The sequence below is a fragment of the Rana temporaria genome, chromosome 8, assembly GCF_905171775.1.
Source record: "Rana temporaria chromosome 8, aRanTem1.1, whole genome shotgun sequence".
Lineage (NCBI taxonomy): Eukaryota > Metazoa > Chordata > Amphibia > Anura > Ranidae > Rana > Rana temporaria.
In genome coordinates this window covers 187,064,405-187,088,667 of record NC_053496.1, presented here as the reverse complement: position 1 = coordinate 187,088,667, position 24,263 = coordinate 187,064,405, and the positions used below count along the sequence as shown (strand labels likewise).

The following is a 24,263-nucleotide window of genomic DNA, read 5'->3' as shown; positions in this document are numbered from 1 at the left end:
TAGCAGTCAAAAACTGCTCTACCACTCATATGCAGACGACACACAACTATATTTCCGCATTTGCAATAAAAAGGATCATCACCTCAATCTAGAGACATGCCTCTCTTTGATAGAGGACTGGATGACAAAGAGTTATCTTAAACTCAACGGAGCGAAAACAGAACTTCTCCTGTTTCACGCCAAACGTATGAATCAACCTGCAACAACTTGGACCCCCCCGCCCATTCTGGGCAAAATCATCACCCCTAGCTCCAAAGTCAAAAGTCTTGGGGTCATCTTTGACTCCTACATGACAATGGATGCACAAATAGGGTCAGTAGTCAGCGGATCTCACCATCTGCTGCGCCTACTACGCAGACTTACTCCTTTTATTCCCAAGGAAGACATAGCGGTCGTGGTGGGAGCTATTGTAAACTCAAGATTGGACTACGCAAATGCCCTTTACCTCGGACTCCCCAAGTACCAAATCGCTCGTCTACAAGTCGTTCAAAATACGGCCGCTAGACTTGTGACTGGGAAAAAACCTTGGGAATCAATCTCACCTTCACTGAGAACCCTTCACTGGTTACCAGTAAAAGACAGAATCACTTTTAAAGCACTCTGTCTAACGCATAGATGTATCTATGGGAATGCTCCCCATTATCTATGCGAAAAAATAAAAGCTCATAATCTCAATCGCGTTCTGCGATCCACCAATCAAAATCTCCTCCAGATACCGAAAGCCAACTACAAGTCCAAAGGAGAAAGGAGATTCTCGGTCCAAGGGCCTAGACTATGGAACGCTTTACCAACCAGCATTCGGTTGGAGGAGAACCACTTGACGTTCAGGAGAAAGATCAAGACTCATCTCTTTTGATACCAAAGGAGACAGGAACAACAAGCGCCCAGAGGCGATTAAGTTCGCATGTGTTGCGCTATATACGTTTTTTCATTCATTCATATAGTTGGAAAAAACACACACACCGTAGAAAAGTCCTTTATTAATAAAAAAAAAGAAAAAAAATCCAGCGGTGATAATCCACTCTCGTTCCCGACTTCCTGCTCCAACGTTGTCTGTATCCAGCGACGGTCGGTGATCTCCGGTCCAGCGATGAGAAGATCCATCCATCCAGAGCACAGCCACGCCGACCTCCTCTCTCCGCTGGACACAGCCCAGCAAATGACGCGGCTGAAGCTGTGACATTTCTTATATAGGGGAGGCGGGGCCACCCGTCACGTGACCCCCCACCCTCTGACGCACCCTCTGCTACGTCACATGGGGAAGTCCAGCAAGGGAGAAGACTGGGCTTCCACAGTGACGTAGAAGAGGGTGCGTCAGAGGGGGCAGGGTCACGTGAAGGGTGGCCCCGCCTCCCCTATATAAGAAATGTCACAGCTTCAGCCGCATCATTCGCTGGGCTGTGTCCAGCGGTGAGAGGAGGTCGGCGTGGCTGCGCTCTGGATGGATGGATTTTCTCATCGCTGGACTGGAGATCACCGACCGTCGCTGGATACAGACAACGTTGGAGCAGGAAGCGGGAACGAGTGGATTATCACCGCTGGATTTTTTTTCTTTTTTTTTATTAATAAAGGACTTTTTTCTTCGGTGTGTGTGTGTTTTTTCCAACTATTTACACTTCCTTTGTGAAATGGTAGGGGTACAATGTACCCCATTACCAATTCACATAGGGGGGCAGGATCTGGGGGTCCCCTTTGTTAAAGGGGTCTTCCAGATTCTGATAAGCCCCCCGCAGACCCCCACAACCACCGGGCAAGGGTTGTGGGGATGAGGCCCTTGTCCCCATCAACATGGGGACATCCTCCCCATGTTGAGGGCATGTGGCCTGGTACCGTTCAGGAGAGGGGGGGGCTGCACTCTGTCCCCCCTCTTTTCTGCGGCCGGCCAGGTTAACGTGCTCGGATAAGGGGTCTGGTGTGAATTTTTGGGGGAACTCCACGCCATTTTTTTTTTACATTTGGGGTGGAGTTCCCCTTAAAATCCACACCAGACCTGAAGGGTCTGGAATGGATATTTGGGGGGAACCCCACGTAATTTTTTTTTAAATTGACGGCGGGGTTCCCCTTAATATCCATTCCAGACCTGAAGGGCCTGGTAATGGATTTTGGGGGGTCCCCCACGCTATTTTTTTTTTTATGAATAAATTCGCTCTGAATTGCCAGAGCCGATAATTCATTAGAGCCGCAAGTCCGGTTTTAAAAGACTTTTTATCCTTTCAGAAATGATACTTTGTGCAGGGACAGTTCTATGTATGGGAAACATGCGCTTTTTCACATGCTAACTTTACACCCCCAGGTAAGAAATTTAAAGTAATATTTCACTTTTATTGTTTCACTTTTAGCATTATTAAATTCACTGCTCCCGAAAAATCGTCCGTTTTTAAAACTTTTTTTGGAGCAGGACCCAGGTCCCAAAACACTTTTTAGGACAATAACTTGCATATTAGCCTTTAAAATGAACACTTTAGATTTCAAATGTTCGAGTCCCATAGACTTTAACGGGGTTCTAAAGTTCACACAAACATTTGGTGTGTTTGCAAGTTCTGGTGCGAACCGAACAGGGGGGTGTTCGGCTCATCCCTAGTCAGGAGTATATCATATACAGTGATCAGGAGTATATCATATACAGGGGTCAGGAGTATATCATATACAGTGGTCAGGAGTATATCATATACAGGGGTCAGGAGTATATCATATACAGGGGTCAGGAGTATATCATATACAGAGGTCAGGAGTATATCATATACAGTGGTCAGGAGTATATCATATACAGAGGTCAGGAGTATATCATATACAGAGGTCAGGAGTATATCATATACAGTGGTCAGGGTCTTCTACTGACATTAATTAGAGAGAAAAGTCTCTCCTGTACGGTTCTCTCCTTGACATATCGTAGAATGAAGCCGTATTGTTCTTTCAGTGTCATCATCCCGTGTTCTGTCCATTTCCACACCGACACCAACATCTCCTCCACCATCCCGCTGTATTTGTTGTCTCACCATGTTTCCAATGATGGAGATCCAGAGACTGACCGGAGTCTTCTTCTCCATGTCGCCAGACCACCCTTTCCTCTACTATTGGGGTGCTGGGCCTTTCTATGACTACTCAGGACCCCCAACTTCTTCTATATAATTGTGAAGATTTCTATCCTATTTACTAAGAAGCTGAAGAAGATGTCCATGACGTAGATGAGGGTTACATATAGTATGAGGAGCATCACCCTTCACTCTGTCACCAAGACCTCGTCTGGCAATGCCCAGAATGAGACCAATTAGTCTCTGACCAATCTCACGGTTTGGATGGACTTTCTCCTTATATCAGTGGTCAGTGTAGTGGTCCCTTACATTGGTGACCAATGGGAGAAGGACCCTCTTATATGTCATCATTGGGAAGACTGTCCCCCTTACAGATCATTGATGTCAGTTGTTACTGAGAGACAGAAATTGTCCATTGCTCAAGGAACCCCTAGAAACCTTTGGAGGAACCCTGGCTGAGAAAGGCTGGACTAGGCAGTAATATATTTCTCTCCCCCTTGGTGGGAGTGGAGATGACCCATCTATAAGGATATACAGTACATACACACACAGCACAAGGACGTCTTCACACTACGAGATGGTTCTCGGGGCTGCAGTTCTTCTGAGCTCCACAAGGTGGTGATCTCACTTCTACCATAGAGAGAAGAAGTCCCTATGGAAGACAGGAAGTGATGTCAGGTACAGATAGGAAGTTCCGGGTGAGAGGTGAGTCGGGAAGAAGTAGCAAGGAGACATCTTTGGAATCGACAACAGAGGAGGTAATATGATCTTATCTTCTATTTACACCCAGTAACCCCGTCATGTCCGTCCTCTTCCTCCATAGTCACTGTGACTTCTTTTATCTCCAGCAGATGATAATACACACCTATACCTCCCAACTGTCCCTGATTTGGAGGGACTGTCCCTCATTCACAACAAAGTCCCTCTTTCCTCCTCATGTGTCCCTCATGTTGGTCTGATCTATATACATGTATATAAAATGCACTATTTATCTATCAAAAAGTCTTTCCCGCTGCTAAACCTTCCATCCAATTTCTACATTTTTCTGCTGCATTTGTAAATTCCAAAAGCTAAAATAACGAAACATTAGTGGTAAAAATGCACTTGTGGGTTTATCCGATTTTTTTAAAAATTTCTCCATTAAGGGGTGTGTCAGGGGGTGTGTCCTATTCTAACATACTTTTGCTAATAGAAGTCCCTCATTCCCATCTCAGAAAGTTGGGAGGTATGTACACATATATAGTGTGGAGTCGTACATTAACCCCTTCAGGGTCAGAACATTCCCCCACTTACGGGGCCGGAACAGTTTATACTAACCGATTCTACGATAATACGGGTTGGGGGTTTTATTCAGAGGTGGACTTATGATACATGTGTTTGATTTTATAATCTTTATGGAGGAGGAAATAACTATTCCTGATGTCTGTGAAGGTTCAACACAATGGGTGTGTCTGGATGGTGACTGTATCATTGTGTGTGTCAGGTTCCTATAAGGTGTCAGGATGTCACTGTCTATTTCTCCATGGAGGAGTGGGAGTATTTAGAAGGACACAAGGATCTCTACAAGGACGTCATGATGGAGAATCAGCCGCCCCTCACATCACCGGGTAAGAGGAGACTTTATTGTAAAGGAGAGAGCAGTACGGAGGCTCCACCTAGATCCCCCATCATCTGATAAACACATAGAAACAATGTATTCAGTCAGTGTGTGTGTTTCCTACAGATGGATCCAGTAATGGGAACCCACCAGAGAGATGTCCCCATCCTCTGGATTCCCGGGATTCCACACAGGAAGGTCACACCATCCCCCACCATCATCAGGTAGATGAGGAACAATCACTGATAGTATCATTAGGATCTGTACATTATCTGCATTGTTACCATTGATGTCATTTTTATTCTATATTCAGAGTGGAAACCTGAGAGATCTTAAAGTTGAGGTTAAAGAAGAGATAAAAGAGGAGGATGATGAGGATGGGGTGATGGAGGAAGAACACAAAGATCTGTACCAGGACACCATGGTGGAGTCATCCAGCTACAGGAACCCACCAGAGAGATGTCCCCGTCCTCTGTATTCCCGGGATTCCACACAGGAAGGTCACACCATCCCCCACCATCATCAGGTAGGTGAGGAACAATTATTGGTAGTTAGGATTTATACACAAACATGTTTATTATAATGAATGTTTTATTATATATTCAGAGTGGAAACCTCGGGGATGATAATATTGTTGTAAAAGAAGAGTATAAAGAGGAGGATGAGGAGTATGGAGTGATGGAGGAGTTTTCAGGAGGACACAAGTATATGATGGAGCCACCTAATAACAGGAACCCACCAGAGAGATGTCCCCGTCCTCTGTATTCCCGGGATTCCACACAGGAAGGTCACACCATCCCTTACTGTTACAAGGTCAGTGGGACGGAGCATCTAGAATATGGACTGGTGGAGATGATGTGTGGATTTTGTATGTAAGTTTATATCTTACAGATGATATTCTCTCTCATTCTCTTGGTTTAGAGTGGAGATCCAATCGATATAGAATTTGAGGTGAAATCAGAAGAAGAAGAGACGTATGTGAGGGATGATCAGCAGTCTATGGAGGAGGATGGAATAATGGGGACATTTATAGAGGAGGACACTCCTACAGAGATCAGCACAGGTGGGTCATTAACACTAAATCCATTCCTCCACCCATACTGCTCACTGATTGGTCCAGAGTAGGGTGGGGACTGGGTGATATCAGCCTGTAATAGCCTGGTAAAGGTAATTTTCCTAGACTGTGTTCCCATTCCAGCACATTATAGTGTTGGCTTGGCTGGATGTTTCACTGTGATGGTCTTCAGGATCAGTTTAGTCTTCATCTTTTTTGGGCTCAATTTTACCTCACTCTCGTTTGTTTCTTCACTCTCTGACCTGGTGGAGCTCAGTCCCGCTTTTATTGAAGACTAAATAATTAACCTCACTTGAGGGGGGAATTGTAAGATACTCAGAGACAAAGCTGCCTGATGTGGGCGGAGTCCTGGTTTAGGGGAACCAATCTGCTCACGTCTAGTACTAATCTTTGTATTTCTATTTTAGTAGATGGACGTGAGATGAGGAAAACCTCAGAGGATTGTCTCACTTTGTCTCCAGACTGTAAAGTAGAAGATGAGGACATCACGCAGTATAGTCCAGGAGAAAACCCGACTACCTCAAATGTCCATCCGGCACCACACAGTGTAGATGGACCATCGTATTCCTCTTATCTTGAGGAACCTCAGACTGTGTGGGACGGTGCCGGACCATCGTATTCCTCTTATCCTGAGGAACCTCAGACTGTGTGGGACGGTGCCGGACCATCGTATTCCTCTTATCCCGAGGAACCTCAGACTGTGTGGGACGGTGCCGGACCATCGTATTTCTCTTATCCCGAGGAACCTCAGACTGTGTGGGACGGTGCCGGACCATCGTATTCCTCTTATCCTGAGGAACCTCAGACTGTGCGGGACGGTGCCGTTTTTCCAACAGATAAGAAGTTTCCTTGTACTAAGTGCGGGAAGTGTTTCCATTCTAAATACCATTTTAATGAGCATAAAAGATTTCACACGGGGGAGAAGCCGTATTCCTGTTCTGATTGCGGAAAATGTTTTTCACAGAAGTCCAATCTTTTCACACATCAGAGATTTCACACGGGGGAGAAGCCTTTTAGCTGTTCTGAGTGTGGAAAATGTTTTGCAGATAAGTCCTATTTTTCCAGACATAAGAGATCACACACGGGGGAGTTTCCTTTTACCTGTTCGGAGTGCGGGAAATGTTTTTCACAGAAGTCCAGTCTTTCCACACATCAGAGATCACACACGGGGGAGAAGCCTTTTTCCTGTCCTGAGTGCGGGAAATGTTTTTCACAGAAGTCCTATCTTTTTATACATCAGAGATCTCACACGGGGGAGAAGCCTTTTTCCTGTTCTGATTGCGGGAAATGTTTTTCGCAGAAGTCCAATCTTTTCACACATCAGAGATCTCACACGGGGGAGAAGCCATATATATGTCCAGAGTGTGGGAAATGTTTTTCAGAGAAGTCCAGTCTTTCCAAACATCAGAGATCACACACGGGGGAGAAGCCATATTCCTGTTCTGAGTGCGGGAATTGTTTTTCAGTGAAATCCAGTCTTTCCACACATCAGAGATCACACACAGGGGAGAAGCCTTTTTCCTGTTCTGAGTGCAGGAAATGTTTTTCAGAGAAGTCCAGTCTTAACACACACCAGAGATCTCACATGGTGGTGAAGCCACTTTCCTGAGTGAGGGAAATGTTCCTAACAGAAGTCCTGTCTTCCTGTACATCAGGGGTCCCATGCAACCCTCGAGGTGTATTAGTGAGTGTGGGAAATGTCTTGTATATGAATGTTGCTGGACATGTGGGGAAGAAGCACACCCTGATATACACCTCAGATATACTCCATGGCTGATCTTCATCATGTAAGAAACAGTTCATAAGGAGATCACCAAAGACATGGATGAAGTGTTGTACCGTGTTGGCCATTGATAGCAGTATAAAAATAAAAATGGAGTCATTACCTCTCATTGGCTGAGTACATTTTGTGATGTAAACTTTTGCAAGATGTCGGTTTTCTCAAGTCGTCTTCTAGGACGAAACGCGTTAACCCCACCACTTAAAAGGTGGTCCTCTAGGCCTCACCTCTCATTGGCTGAGTACATTTTGTGGTGGAATATTTCACAGACACTTACAGGTCTGTTTCTAAAAACTCCTCGAAGAAATATGATGCACATTCACCCAACTGTGATGAATTTTGGCCATATTTTATTTCTTATGATGATTTCCTATGATCATTGGCTCCATCTTGTGGCTATAATGCGGTGTTGCACTAGTTTTACTAATGAAGGTATTTCAGGAAAAAATACTGCATTATAAACACTATATGGAGCTGAGGATCATAGGAAATCACTGTGTTTAATTTTAAAATTGACAGAATTTTTCATGGCTGGGCAAATGTTTGTCACAATCATCAACTAATATTCTGAGTGAATAACTTATATAGCACTACAAACGTGAACTAAATCGCCTTAAGGCACTTCTGCAGCCAGTGTCCGTCGGTGTCTTCAGAAGAGATGGTTCTTAAGCTTCTTCCTGAAGGCCAGATGGTTTCCTTCCAAGTGGATGTCTGCGGGTAGAGCGTTCCATAGCCGTGGTCCTTGGACTGCGAATCTTTGTTCACTTTTTGATTTGTAGCGGGTCTTGTGGATGTGAAGGAGGTTCTGGTTAGTTGACTGGAGGGGGTGACTTGGGGTGTAGTGCTTTATTTTTTTATAGAGGTATTGCGGGGCTTTTCCGTGTGCACATTTATGAGTGAGCGAATAACTTGTATAGCGCTACAAATGCGAACTGAATCGCCTCAAGGTGCTTGGTATCCATTTCCATCCTTATCCTTCAGAAAAGGTGGGTCTTGAGTTTTTTCCTGGAAGCCTGATGATTTTCTTCTATTCGGATGTTAGTTGGTAGTGCATTTCACAGTCGGGGTCCTTGGACTGCGAATCTTCATTCTCCTTTAGACTTATAGTGGGACTTGGGGATAGTGAGGCAGAGGGTCTTGAATGAAACCCGATTCTTCACGGTTAGCCAATTGAGGGTCCTCAGGGATGGGGTGATTGATTCCCATGTTTTTTTTCCCCATTACCAGTCTAGCTGCCGTGTTCTGGACGACTTGTAGACGTGAAATTTGGTATTTGGGAAGTCCTAGGTAGAAGGAGTTTACGCAGTCCAGTCGGGAATTGATGATTATTCCAACTACTGTGTCTCCTTCCAGGATGAAGGGGATGAGTTTACGCAACAGGCGAAGATGGTAGTGAGATCCGCTGACTACTGATCCTATTTGCGCATCCATTGTCATGTCTAAATCAAAGATGACTCGGAGGCTTTTGGCTTTAGTGCTGGGGGTTATGGTTTGTCCAAGGATGGTGGGTGATGTGAACGTCGTGCTAGGGTTTTTGTTTCGGTTTGCATGGAGGAAGAGGAATTCTGTTTTGGATCCATTAAGTTTGAGGGAGCTCTCCGTCATTCAATCGTCGATCAATGAGAGGCAGTTTTTAAGTGCGTGGTATTGGTCTTTTTTGTCGGTGATGCGTAGGTAAAGTTAGGTGTCATCAGCGTAGGAGTGGTAGAGCAGGTCCTGTTTGCTGATGAGTTTGAGGAGTGGGCGGAGGTAGATGTTGAAGAGCACGGGCGACAAAGGTGATCCTTGAGGGACTCCGCATGTAATTTTACGTGCTTCTGAAGTGAAAGCTTCTAGTTTCACTTTCTGGGATCGGTCCTCTAGGAAGGATGGGAACCAGAGAAGATCTGAGTCTGTGACTCCGGCTACTTCTGCGAGACGAGTGAGAGGGGTTTTGTGGTCTACTGTGTCGAAAGCTACGCTGAGGTCCATCAGCACCAGGAGACACGATTCTCCTTCATTTGCTGCTTCGAGGGTGTCACCCCATATTTTGAGAAGTTCGGTTTTTGTCCCGTGGCCAGGGCGGAAACCAGATTGTAGTGGGTCCAAGAGTTCGGGGGTGTCCAAATGGGGTTGTAGCTGTTGTACTACTGCTTTCTTGATAATCTTGGAGATAACGTTAAGGCTTGTGACAGGTCTGCGGTAGTTTGGGTCCTTGGGGGTCAAGGTTGGGTTTCTTTAGGAGGGGTTTGATTATGCCTTGCTTGAGAAAGATCGGATTTTGAGATTTCTTCTTTGAATGATTGGTTTATGAGGTGTGTTATGATGGGTACCAAGATTCTATAAAATAGACCCCTTACTTTTCTACATCAGACGTGATTTCATACAAATAACTGAGATCATACACTTATGAGTACAGAAGACATCGAAGAACGTGAGTTAAAGGGACACTAACGTTTTTTTTTAAATAACATACATGTTATACTTATCGCCTCTATGCAAGGGTTTTGCACAGAGTGGCCCCGATCCTCCTCTTCCCCATATCGAGTGCCCCCACGGCACTTCCCTGGGAACACTCGAGTCCTGCTGCTGCGTCCATTGACACAGACAGCAGGACTCGGCCCCGCTCCCCGCTTCATTGGATTTGATTGATAGCAGTGGTAGCCAATGGCTGCGCTACTTTCAATCTATCCAATTAGGACCCGAGTCACCGGTGAGAGAGGGTGTGCTCTTTCCCGTCGCTGGAATAACAGGGTTCAGGTAAGTAAAACGGGGGCTCTGGGGCGGGCTGCTACACTAAAGGAGGGTTTTCACCTTAACCACTTGGGATCCGCCTGCCGTCAATTGACGGCTACAGTGCGGATCCCAAAAGCCAAACCGCCGTCAATTGACGGCCGCCCCTTTGGGCGTTCCCCGCGCGCGCTCCAGAGCGCGCTGCGGGGAAAATCTGTGTTGGCCGTGTCCCTCGGACACAGCCAATTACAGATCGCCGCGAACGGCCAATCAGAGTGGCCGTTCGCGAGGCGATCTGTGCGGCCAATGAGAGAGGATCTCATATGTAAACATATGAGATCATCTCTCATTGCCGTTTTACACAGAGACAGCGGTGCTGTCTCTGGAGAGGAGACCGATCTGTGTCTCTTGTACATAGAGACATAGATCGGTCACCCCCCCAGTCACCCCCCCTCCACCTACAGTTAGAACACTAAGCAGGGATACATTTAACCCCTTCCTCACCCCCTAGTGTTAACCCCTTCAATGCCAGTCACATTTATACTGTAATTAGTGCATATTTATAGCACTGATCGCAGTATAAATGTGAATGGCGCCAAAAATGTGTCCGATGTGTCCGCCATAACGTCGCAGTCCATTAAAAATCGCAGATCGCCGCCATTTCTAGTAAAAAAAATAATTAAAAAAAAAATAATTCTGTCCCCTATTTTGTAAGCGCTATAACTTTTGCGCAAACCAGTCGCTTATTGCGATTTTTTTTTTTTTTTGTTTACCAAAAATATGTAGAAGAATACGTATCGGCCTAAACTGAGAAAAAAAAATGTTATTTTTTTTTTAAATTGGGATATTTATTATAGCAAGAAGTAAAAAATATTGTATTTTTTTCAAAATTGTCTCACTTTTTTGTTTATAGCGCAAAAAATAAAAACCGCACAGGCGATTAAATACCACCAAAAGAAAGCTCTACTTGTGGGGAAAAAAGGACGTCAATTTTGTTTGGGAGCCACGTCGCACGACCGCGCAATTGTTAGTTAAAGCGATGCAGTGCCGAAAGCTGAAATTTCACCTGGGCAGGAGGGGGGTATATGTGCCCAGTAAGCAAGTGGTTAATGTATAGAATGTTTACAACCACTTCAATGAAGCCAACAATATTATACCAGCCATTGATTTACAATAGAAAGGACAATTCTACATTTGGTCATTAGATGGCGCCAAGTATGGGGATTAGGGCCATCTAGTGGCCAAATGTGTAATTTTCCATTTTAAATCAATGAAAAACACATGAAAAGCTCAGCAAATAGCCAAATAACATTTATTTTTTACACCGATACACAGAGAAGGAATGTACATGCACTTTACCCGAGCAAATTGCTGTACGAATTATTTCTGAAGAGACCCCTAAGTGTCAGGAGATGTTTATTTAACCACCTCCCACCCAGCCATTATACATATACAGTAGGACGGGAGTTTTGTCGATTTAAGACTCCGCCAATCACGGATCGGTGTACAGGGCCCCATAAATATCTGCACCAGTGTCACTGACATACCAGTACCTGATCACCGTCACACCAGTACCATGTGACCAGTGCAGTCAGTAATATCCGTACCAGTGCCAGACCAGTACACGCCAACAATCGTGTTCCTGATCACCGTCACACCAGTACAGTGTCACCAGGGCCAACAAAAACCTGAACGCCATGTCTGAAAAAGGGTACAGAAGTGAGGGGAACCTTTCAGATTCTGATCATGAAAGATGAGAGAAGCTGGGAGGAGCTCTCACTGTCAGATTGGGATTCTGAATATGAACCCGTGGAGAGCAGCGGTTCAGATGATGAAAGGATCCCAACAAGGAGAGTGAGGAGAAACAACAGCAGGTGAGAACCAGCAACGCAGTACATCCTGGTGAAGTGGCGTGCACTAGCAGCGCAGTACATCCTGGTGAAGTGGTGAGCACCAGCAGCACAGTACATCCTGGTGAAGTGGTGAGCCCCAGGAGCACAGTATATCCTGGTGAAGTGGTGAGCACCAGCAGCACAGTACATCCTGGTGAAGTGACGAGCACCAGCAGCGCAGTGTATCCTGGTGAAGTGATGAGCACCAGCAGCGCAGTACATCCTGGTGAAGTGGTGAGCACCAGCAGCACAGTACATCCTGGCGAAGTGGTGAGCACCAGCAGTACACAGCTTTTTGAGAGCAGATTACGACAGGATCCTTGGCAACTTGACTGGAGTCGCAACTTTCTTAAATGCATCAGTTTCATCAGTCACCTTGTCCCGTAGCTCTATGTGTTATTAGCACTTCAGTATCCTTTCTTTAAACCATTGCACAAGGTTCCTTCTACGACCCCAGCACAGAAGACAGCCTTCCCTGTTACTATTGTCTCAACCTGAGAAGGTATCTGAGTTGGTGGCCAATCACACTTTCTTCTTCTCAAGAACATGATTGATTTACAGCCCATCCTTCCTTCCATAGACTGTGTTCACCTTCCTGGGGATTCCATGTTACCCTCTATTTGTCTGTCTTCTTCTCACTGAAATGAAGTTGCTCTTCAATTAAAAAAGTTAACTCCATACAGCGGACAGCGGATTTCCATGAGGACACACATTGGATTATTATTTTAAAATGTTATGTTAGAGAGGTGATGTGTGAAGAAAATAATTCTAGCAGTCAGGCAGCAAATGTGACATTCGTTGAGATCTAAACATTCCCTGAATGATAATACAGCGAGCGCCTTGTCCTGCTGAATAACCTATTCTGGCCATCGTAACTCACTCTCAAATTAAAGCGGTGGTTCCCCCTAAAACAAAATTCTAACAATACATTCGGATGTCTGCTTACACTGCGGGTAGGCTGGCTTTTGTTTTTTTGTTTTAGTACATACCTCGATATCGCAGTTTCCTCGCTTGGCGGTGGGCGTTCCTAGTTGATTGACGTTCCTCAGACGGGCGCATACTGCGCGTCACGACTTTCCGAAAGAAGCCGAACGTCGCTGCGCAGGCGCCGTATAGAGCCGACTCTATACGGCGCCTGCGCAATGACGTTCAGCTTCTGTCGGAAAGTCGTGACGCGCAGTATGCGCCCGTCTGAGGAACGTCAATCAACTAGGAACGCCCACCGCCAAGCGAGGAAACTGCGATATCGAGGTATGTACTAAAACAAAAAAACAAAAGCCAGCCTACCCGCAGTGTAAGCAGACATCCGAATGTATTGTTAGAATTTTGTTTTAGGGGGAACCACCCCTTTAAATTGCCAATTAAAAATGTCCAAATAAATACATTTTTACATATATCTCCCCCTTGGTGGGAGTGGAGATGACCCATCTATAAGGATATACAATACATACACACACAGCACAAGGCCGTGTTCACACTACAAGATGCTTCTCTGGAATGCAGTTCCTCTGAGGTGATGATCTCACTTATATCCGGACAGGAAGTATCTCTAGAAGACAGGAAGTGATGTCAGGCACAGACAGGAAGTTCCGGGTGAGGGATGAGTCGGGAGGAATTAGTGACGAGATAAAGCTGGAATTTGCAGCAGAGGAGGTAATAAGATCTTATCTTCTATTTACACCCAGTAACCCCCGTCATGTCCGTCCTCTTCCTCCATAGTCACTGTGACGTCTTTTATCTCCAGAAGATGATGATACCCACATATATAGTGTGGAAACCTAGATTAACCCCTTCAGGGGCAGAACATTCCCCCACTTACAGGGCCGGAACATTCTCTTCATATTGGAGATAAATTCTAGTAATATGTTCCTCTAAACAAACAGCACTGACAATAAATAGACAAGACAATGACCATCCTGACTACACAGCTAGAAAATGGGCATACCGGTATCAGGGCGGAAACTAGGCATTGTTTGAGAGTATCGGTACTCGCGAAAATGCTGCGATACCCGAAATTGATACTGCAAGTGACGTCAGCTTCGGAGTGGAACACCTCCTCCTCCTCTCTGGCCGGCTGTTTCCTCTGGCCCAGGGCCATCTTAATGCACGGGCCAACCTGGGCACTGCCTATGTGAGCGAGATCTGTAGTGCTCCAATCACAAGGCATGGAGAGGAGAGCCAAGCGAGCACTGATCATGCCCTGATCTAGGGGGGTATTGGGGATGGCAGTCACCATGTGCATAGTGTATAGCTAGCTACTTCAACTCTGTTCCTACCAAGGAATGTCACAGGTCAGAACTGCAACCAGTATCTATCTATACACTGTTCAGGGAATGGGATTTCAGCTCTAGTGTGTGCTGTGTGGGGAGCTCTGCCTGTGTTCAGGATGTGTACAATACAGGTATGGGAGACAGAGCAGTGACCCCTTACTGTGCCCCCCTACCCTCCCTTACTGTGCCCTCCTAACCCCCTGTACTGTACCCTCCCGTACTGTACCCTCCCTTACTGTGCCCTCCTAGCCCCCTGTACTGTGCCCTCCTACCCTTTACTGTGCCCTCCCACCCCCTCCTCTGCCCTCCTAACCCCCCTTACGGTGCCCTCCTACACCCCCTTACTGTGTCCTCCTACACCCCCTTATTGTGCCCTCCGAACACCCTGTACTGTGCCCCCTCCTAACCCCCTGTACTGTGCCCCCTCTTAACACCCTGTACTGTGCCCTCCTATCCCCCTGTACTGTGCCCTCCTAACCCCTTGTGATGTGCCCTCCTGCCAATGCCATGTTCTGTGCCCTCCCTGTGTTGCGTCCTCCCTCCACCAGCTGTCTCCTCTGCATTAATGTCTCCCAATGACCCTCCCATTTCCATTCTCGTCCCCCAGTGATCACAGCCTTTTCCATCCCAACTCTCACCCCACAATCCCTATTTCACCCCTCCCTCAACTACCTTGCCCTCACTTACCCCTCCACTCCCACCTTTCACCCTGCCCTCTCTCACCTCCCAAACCACCCCTCTACATACTCTTCCTAGGCAATAGGTATCGGTAATTGGTATCGGTGAGAAAAAAAGTATTGGCACTCGTACTCTGTGCTAAAAAAAATGCTATTGGTGGAACCCTATGGGCAATCATTACACTATGCAACCAACACAATGATGGAGTGCCAGGGTCAGGAGTATGGAGTATAGAGCCCTTTACATTGCTGGTCAGGAGGAAGAAAACATTCCCCAGCCTGCCATGAAGAATCTAATCCATCATTGGTGTCAGATGGCGGAAAATACTGAAGGAAGTAGAGGAGCTGAGGAACATCTCAGGGGGTACTGAGGCTAAAGGACTTTGGGGACCCTGAGGGGGTAGTAGAGTTGAATGGCTCTGGGTACTTGATCGGGTTGATGGACAGCAGGGCTCTGAGGGAATAGGAGGCTATCATGATGACCCTCCATTGACCTCACAGCACTGTCTCAGAGCAACCAAGTCACAGGAAGGATCGTATTTATCATTCCTTGTCTACCGATCTAAAACTAGTCAAAACCAGTTTGTAAACCGAACAATCCCAACAGAAAAAAGGGAACTTCTGATCCGGCAGGCCAAGAGGGTCTCGGCAAAAAATATTGCTGCCCAAATGTTCCCCACACACAGCGCCCCCCCCCCCCCCTGTAACATATACTATGTTTCGCTTACCCATCTGCGGGCTCAGTACTGGCATAGAGGGTGCCACCAAGGAGGGAGGAGGGTTGAGACACGTCTTTTATATTTTGCCAAAATATTGGGTAATTTGTTGTGTATTTGTAAAAATTTGAAGCAACCACAATTTTATTCTCTAGGGTGTCTGCTTTAAGAAAATATATCATGTTTTGAGGGAATTTATGAAATCTTCAGGCCGAAATTTTTTTTTTATACGTGTGCAAAAAACGCAAAAACCTCTCTGCCTGGGAAAAGGTTAAAAGATAAATTCACTTTCGGGAACATGTTCCACTTGTCAGATTTGTTAGTTACAAAAAAAATGGGTCTTAATATTTTCAGCTCCTAGAATCAAAGCAAGTTTGTCAAGCCCCGCCCTAAACAGTCCAAATGAAATGTGTTCCCACCTATTAAACCCCCCCTTCCTCCGCATCCTATTATTGTGTGACCAATACCATCCAAATAATTCTTACTTTACTTCCCAAAGTTATCCGTCTACAAGGAGACCTATATAGATCACATGACGTCACCAATGAAGATGGAGGAGGACCGGAGTCACATGACTGAGAGGATACTAAACCTCACCCTGGAGATCATCTACCTGCTGACCGGAGAGGTGAGGAGGATTCTGGGAGGTCACATGACATCACTCTTATCTCTATTAATAATACACAGACCTGACCGGAGAGGTGAGGAGGATTCTGGGAGGTCACATGACATCACTCTTATCTCTATTAATAATACACAGACCTGACCGGAGGGGTGAGGAGGATTCTGGGAGGTCACATGACATCACTCTTATCTCTATTAATAATACACAGACCTGACCGGAGAGGTGAGGAGGATTCTGGGAGGTCACATGACATCACTCTTATCTCTATTAATAAAACACAGACCTGACCGGAGAGGTGAGGAGGATTCTGGGAGGTCACATGACATCACTCTTATCTCTATTAATAATACAGACCTGACCGGAGAGGTGAGGAGGATTCTGGGAGGTCACATGACATCACTCTTATCTCTATTAATAATACACAGACCTGACCGGAGAGGTGAGGAGGATTCTGGGAGGTCACATGACATCACTCTTGTCTAGTCTGGTCAATAGACTGTGTTCTTATTGTAGACACTTAGATGATGTCAGATGATTGATGTTGGTTTCTTTTTCTCCTGATCTGTAGGATTGTGTTGTAGTGAAGGAGTCTAGTGGGGAGCCAATCTCGGGAGGATGGAGCAGGACTCAGAGCACCACCATGGTGCCTCCCCCTCCTTCTCCCATACCAGAGAGGAACAAAGAGCGGAAGATCCTGGAACTGACCACTATGATGGTCCATCTGCTGACAGGAGAGGTGAGGAGGATTCTGGGACATTATCCAGTAACAGACAAGGGGTGTGTCTGGATGGTGACGGTATCATTGTGTGTGTCAGGTTCCTATAAGGTGTCAGGATGTCACTGTCTATTTCTCCATGGAGGAGTGGGAGTATTTAGAAGGACACAAGGATCTCTACAAGGACGTCATGATGGACAATCAGCCGCCCCTCACATCACCGGGTAAGAGGAGACTTTATTGTAAAGGAGAGAGCAGTACAGAGGCTCCACCTAGATCCCCCATCATCTGATAAACACATAGAAACAATGGATTCAGTCAGTGTGTGTGTTTCCTACAGATGGATCCAGTAATGGGAACCCACCAGAGAGATGTCCCCGTCCTCTGTATTCCCGGGATTCCACACAGGAAGGTCACACCATCACTCATCATCATCAGGTAGATGAGGAACAGTTATTAGTAGTTATGATTTATACACAATCATGTTTATTATAATGAATGTTTTATTCTATATTCAGAGTGGAAACCTCGGGGATGATAATATTGATGTAAAAGAAGAGTATAAAGAGGAGGATGAGGAGTATGGAGGGATGGAGGAGTTATCAGAAGGACACAAGGATATGATGGAGCCACCTAATACCAGGAACCCCCCAGAGAGATGTCTCCGTCCTCTGTATTCCCGGGATTCCACACAGGAAGGTCACACCATCCCTCAATATTGCAAGGTTGGTGGGACGGAGATTATAAAACACAGAGTCATGGAGACGATGTGTGGATTTCTTATGTGATGTCAAAATAATAAAGCTTATATCTTACAGATGATCTTCTCTCTCATTCTCTTGGTTTAGAGTGGAGATCCAATCGATATAGAATTTGAGGTGAAATCAGAAGAAGAAGAGACGTATGTGAGGGATGATCAGCAGTCTATCGAGGAGGATGGAATAACGGGGACATTTTTAGAGGAGGACACTCCTACAGAGATCAGCACAGGTGGGTCATTAACACTAAATCCATTCCTCCGCCCATACTGCTCACTGATTGGTCCAGAGTAGGGCGGGGACTGGGTGATATCAGCCTGTAATCCCCTGGTCACTTTCCTAAACTGTGTTCCCCGTCCTGTATTCCTGTATTTCTCTCGGATAATCTTCCTTCTCTGTGCTGTCAGTAAAATGTTGATTTTTGGGATAAGCGTTGCTCGTCGATGGCAAAAGGGGGACCTACTCAATATTAGGTGGATGGTTATGATTTTTTGGCCGATCGGTGTATTGTATGGTACATACTCCTGACCCCTGCACTATATACTCTATGTTGTACATAACATACTCCTGACCCTCGTCCTATAATCCCCTCATCACTGTCACTCCTATAAAAGACAGTTCTCGTTGTTTCCTCACTCTCTGACTAAAGTCCATGAATAAAGAAATGATCTGGTAGGAGATCAGAGGAGCCATTTACTAGTTACCTTGAGGGGGGGATTGTAAGATCCTCAGAGACAAAGCTGCCTGATGTGGGCGGAGTCCTGGTTTAGGGGAACCAATCAGCTCATGTCTAGTAATAATCTTTGTATTTCTATTTTAGTAGATGGACGGGAGATGAGGAAAACCTCAGAGGATTGTCTCACTTTGTCTCCAGACTGTAAAGTAGAAGATGAGGACATCACACAGTATAGTCCAGGAGAAAACCCGACTACCTCAAATGTCCATCCGGCACCACACAGTGTAGATGGACCATCGTATTCCTCTTATCCTGAGGAACCTCAGACTGTGCGGGATGGTGCCGGACCATCGTATTCCTCTTATCCTGAGGAACCTCAGACTGTGCGGGATGGTGCCGGACCATCGTATTCCTCTGATCCTGAGGAACCTCAGACTGTGCGGGACGGTGCCGAACCATCGTATTCCTCCTATCCTGAGGAACCACAGACTACAAGGGACGGTGCCGGACCATCGTATTCCTCTTATCCTGAGGAACCTCAGACTGTGCGGAACGGTGCCGGACCATCGTATCCCTCTTATCCTGAGGAACCTCAGACTGTGCGGAACGGTGACGGACCATCGTATTCCTCTTATGCCGAGGAACCTCAGACTGTGCGGGATGGTGCCGGACCATCGTATTCCTGTCCTAAGTGCGGGAAATGTTTTTCAGGAAAGTCCGGTCTTAAAACACATCAGAGATCTCACACGGGAGAGAAGCCATTTTCCTGTCCTGAGTGCGGGAAATGTTTTTCACAGAAGTCCGGTCTTAAAACACATCAGAGATCTCACACGGGGGAGAAGCCATTTTCCTGTCCTGAGTGTGGGAAATGTTTTTCACAGAACTCCAATCTTTCCACACATTTGAAATCTCACGCTGGGGAGAAGCCGTATTCCTGTCCTGAGTGTGGGAAATCTTTTTCAGCTTTGTTCAATTTATATACACATCAGAGATCTCACACTGGGGAGAAGCCTTATTCGTGTCCTGAGTGCGGGAAATCTTTTTCAGCTTTGTTCAATTTATATACACATCAGAGATCTCACACAGGGAAGAAGCCGTACTCCTGTCCTGAGTGTGGGAAATGTTTTATAATTTATTCCCATTTTTACAGACATCAGAGATTGCACACGCGAGAGAAGCCGCATTCCTGTCCTGAGTGCGGGAAATGTTTTTCACAGAAGTCCAGTCTTACCATACATCAGAGATCTCACACTGGGGAGAAGCCGTATTCCTGTCCTGAGTGCGGGAAATGTTTTTCACAGAAGTCCAGTCTTACCATACATCAGAGATCTCACACTGGGGTGAAGCCGTATTCCTGTCCTGAGTGTGGGAAATGTTATTCACAGATGTCTCATCTTTATACACATCAGAGATCTCACACGGGGGAGAAGCCGTATTCCTGTCCTGAGTGCGGAAAACATTTTTCACGGAGGACGTATGTATATGAACATCAGAGATCTCACACGGGGGAGAAGCCGTATTCCTGTCCTGAGTGCGGAAAACGTTTTTCACGGAGGGCGTATTTATATGAACATCAGAAATCTCACATGGGGGAGAAGCCGTATTCTTGCCCTGAGTGCGGGAAATGTTTTTCACAGAAGTCCAATCTTTACACACATCAGAGATCTCACACTGGGAAGAAGTCACTTTCCTGTCCTGAGTGAGGGAATTGTCCCTCAGTGAAGTCCTGTCTTCCTGTACATCAGGGGTCCCACACAACCCTTGAGGAGTATTAGTGAGTGCGGGAAATGTCTTGTATATGAATGTTGCTGGACATGTGGGGAAGAAGCACACCCTGATATACACCTCAGATATACTCCATGGCTGATCTTCATCATGTAAGAAACACTTCATAAGGAGATCAGAGATCACCAAAGACATGGATGAAGTGTTGTACCGTGTTGGCTATTGATAGCAGAATTTTTTTTTTCTCTACTACTTCTGTTGTTTTTCTATGGCCTGATTATTTCCACTTCCTCCTAATGTCACATATTTAGTCATGGGGCCAGAACTTAAACTAACTTGAACGGGGTGACTTTACCACTGCTCCCCCTCTTCCTGATCTTCCCCTCATGCTGCCTATCATCGCACCTCCGAACAAGAAAAAAGACCATTTTAATAATCTAGAAAAAACTACATTTTTTTTAACCCTATTTTTGTTAAGCCTGCCTTGCCTACACACGATCGTGAAAAAAAAAATGCTTGAGCAAAGAGCGGTGACGTACAACACGTACAACGGCACTATAAAGGGGAAGTAACATTTGAATGGCGCCACCCTTGGGGCTGCTTTTGCTGATTTCGTGTTAGTAAAATTTTGGTGAGAGACGATTTGCGCTTTTCAGTCTGTTACAGCGCGACGAATGTGCTATCTCCATTACAAACGCTAGTTTTACCAGAATGAGAGCTCTCGTCTCATAACTTGCTTCTGAGCAATGCGCGTTTTTTTCACGTCGTTAAAGCCTTCACACGACCATTTTTTACGCCGTTAAAAACGACAAAAAGTGAAAAACGACACGAAAATTTAGAGCATGTTCTAAATTTTTAATGGCCATTTTTAACGTTGCGAAAAATGCTCTGGAGCCCACACATGATCGTTTTTAATGATATTAGGTTGTATTTAAAAAAAAATTAAAAATCCTGGGTGGATGTACTGGGGGAGGTACTCACAGCTCTTTCCCTTTTCCTGACTCCCCTTACCTGACCCCCTGGTCGTCCACTTCAGAGTGTGGTAAGAAATATTCAGTAAACTTCGGGTCCAAATGTTTGTTGAAAGTTATCAGGGACAGCATCAGGGTAATATCAGAGATAGTATCAAGAATGAATATGAGCAAGGAAAAAAACGAAACCAAGCTCTCAGCCTATACCATTAGTATAATAAAGAGTTTTAAGAGGAAAAAAAATCGACAACAGTTCCCTTTGCCACGGCTCCTAAGTGGCTTGTCAATCAAATTTTAGCAAAGCGAGAGATAAGAGAAGTTCGTACTTGCAGCATAGAACAAAAATAAATAAACAGGGTAATTATTTTTCCTGCAAACGGGTGATTGCTCACAGCACACAGTAATCACACAGTAATCAGGGGATTAGAGAGAATAAAAAAAGATAAAAAAATCGAAATCCCCCATAAAATTTATAATATTTCACTGGAAGTGGAGGGGGGGCTTTCCAGACCTTCTCTTATCCTGTGGGGGGTGGATGGTGAGGGCTATTATAGAATTACTTCCCAGAACACACTCCCTGGTCTCACCTTCTCCTCGCCTCCTCTCCCCACCTTGTACTGCGGCTCCCCTTATACCTGATCGGCCCCTTTCGGTTTGTACTTCGGCCGTCCTCGGCTATTTTCAGCCGCTCTCGGCAGGTCACCGCGATCCTCGGCTACCTCCATTGTCTCCTCTTACCTTCTCCGACGGCTGCCACTCACGGCTCCCTGCTTACTGCTGAGCTTCTTACGGCTTCCTACGACTCCACAAGCTTCTCCATCTACCCCTCCAACAGCCGTCCGATCCTACCTCCGCTCCGAACAGATTACACGCGGACTCATTGATTTTCTATTCACATATGCAAATAAAGGAGATACGCCGATTCACGAACGTACGTCCGTCCGACGCAGTGCGTGTAAAATCATACGTCCAGGGTAAAGTTATGCCCCATAAAGCAGGTATAAGTCAGCAGCATCCATGGCTGCACCAGGGAACACAAGCCGACGTAGTTTATGTAGGACGTGAATATGACTAGGCGTAGGTTACATTCACGCCATAGGTAGTGATCCGGCGTATCTTAGGGAGTAGTTCCGACGTGATTCTGAGCATGCGCACTGGGATGCGTCCACGGGACGGCGCATGCGCCGTTCATTATACGTATCTGCCTGAGACTCAGCCCATCATTTGCATGGGGTCACGCCTCATTTGCATGGCTCACGCCCACTTCCACATACGCCGGCTTACGCCTAGGAAACCCAGCGCAGATTTGGCAGCACTGGCTTTATGAATCCAGTGCTTGCCTCTCTGCGCTGCGTCGACGTAGCGTAAAGGAGATGCGCTACGGCGGCATAAATATGCGCCGATGTATGTGAATCCGGGCCTTAGTGTGCTAGTCTGATTCTATTGTCAGTGTAGAATATCAGTTTAGTGTGAATGTAGGGATAGTTCAGTCAGTGTGAGTCTAGTGACCGTTTAACGCTGTATATTTCATTGCGTTACTGCAATTTTAATGCCATATATTTCAGTGCGTTACTGCAATTTTAATGCTGTATATTTCATTGTGTTACTGCAAGTTTAACGCCATATATTTCATTGTGTTACTGCAAGTTTAACGCCATATATTTCAGTGCGTTACAGCAAGTTTATTGCTGTATATTTCATTGCGTTACTGCAAGTTTAACGCCATATAGTTCTGTGCGTTACTGTACGTTTGACACATTATATAGCAATATATTATAGTGTGTCGGTGTAGTGAGTACTCAAATTAAAGTTTCCATTGATTAAAGTGCACCCATGTACACATTTACATATCTTTATTACATTTTGTTAATTAGCACCCCCCTCCCCACATCATGTCTGGGAAGACAGCAAGGAGAGGCAGACGTTCCAAATGCACTGTGAGGGGCCCAGCAGCATAGGTGTCCACAGGCAAAGGTGGACATGGTCAGTCCTCAGGCAGGGCATCATTTCCTCTGTTTAGTGATGTTTCCCATGCTATCCAGCCACAGCATGCAGAGGAGGTGGTGGACTGGCTTACTAAACTTTTCTAATTCTCCTCTATCACCCAAGGAGGAGGCATTAGAAGCAGACTCCTTGGCTCACTGAGGATTACAGTATCTGGAACTGCCTCCTCCCAGCCACGTACTACCCAGGGTTCTGCCTCGAGTGCCCTGTCCATAATGCCATGCAGAGTCTGCTCCAGCAGGAACACAACAGGGATTGTGTCACTGATGCTTGCATTGTCACAGCTCACCATCTGTCAGGGAAGGTTCCATTCGCTGAGGACACTGCCTGATATTTGGTGTGCAGTACTATGGTCAACCAGCAGGTGTCTCCTGGCAGTCTGGAACTGCCAGGGGAGCTTTCCCCTGTTGGTGGTATTATCTGACCTTTGGGCTGCAGTACGGGCATCCACCAGTGGGTGGTTCCTGGCAGTGTGGGGCCGACATCATCTCCTGACATCAGGCATCACCTGGGTCTGATTGCAGGAGATGTGTATAAATACCCGGCAGACACACTCATACTTTGCCTTGGTATCTTTCCCTGCGCCCCGACCCTGAACCTTGAGAAGCTCTGTATCTGTACCTGATCCTGGGTCTGTCTGTTACCTGAACCCTGAGCCTTGTACCTGTACCCGTCCCTCCTGTGATCCATCCATCCTCTCCTTGTCCTGTTTGTTTTCCCTTTCCCCACCTGCTGACCTCCCGTTGACAACCCTGGCCTGGCCCTGTTTATGATTCTGGTTTTCCCCATTACTTGTATATATTTGTCTGTTATTATTATTATTATTTATGGGTTTTGTTTGGTATTGGTTGTTGTGCGCTGTGTGGTATTGGAGGTGGTTGTATTTTATATTATTTCACTTATCTTTAATAAATCATTATACTTCACTTACACACGTTTGGGTTTCCTCTTTTGCAGTCCACACAGTTCTGTTCTTATCTGATACGTGACACCATCCTTGTGGCCTCCTCAAATGGTGACAGTACAGTGCAAGCATCC

The 24,263-nt window shown here is 45.9% G+C and overlaps 1 protein-coding gene across 1 annotated transcript in view; it reads left to right on the top strand.

The window, feature by feature from the left end:
* LOC120910648 (zinc finger protein 721-like) overlaps window positions 1-20,213 on the top strand; it is a gene marked incomplete at its 3' end in the record, with an annotated part of 78,869 nt that extends 58,656 nt beyond the window's left edge. The window contains 2 exon segments of the mRNA XM_040322402.1: window positions 6,453-7,289; window positions 19,272-20,213. Coding sequence (XP_040178336.1) covers window positions 6,453-7,289; window positions 19,272-20,213 — 1,779 coding nt within the window.
* Between the last annotated feature and the right edge of the window lie 4,050 nt (window positions 20,214-24,263).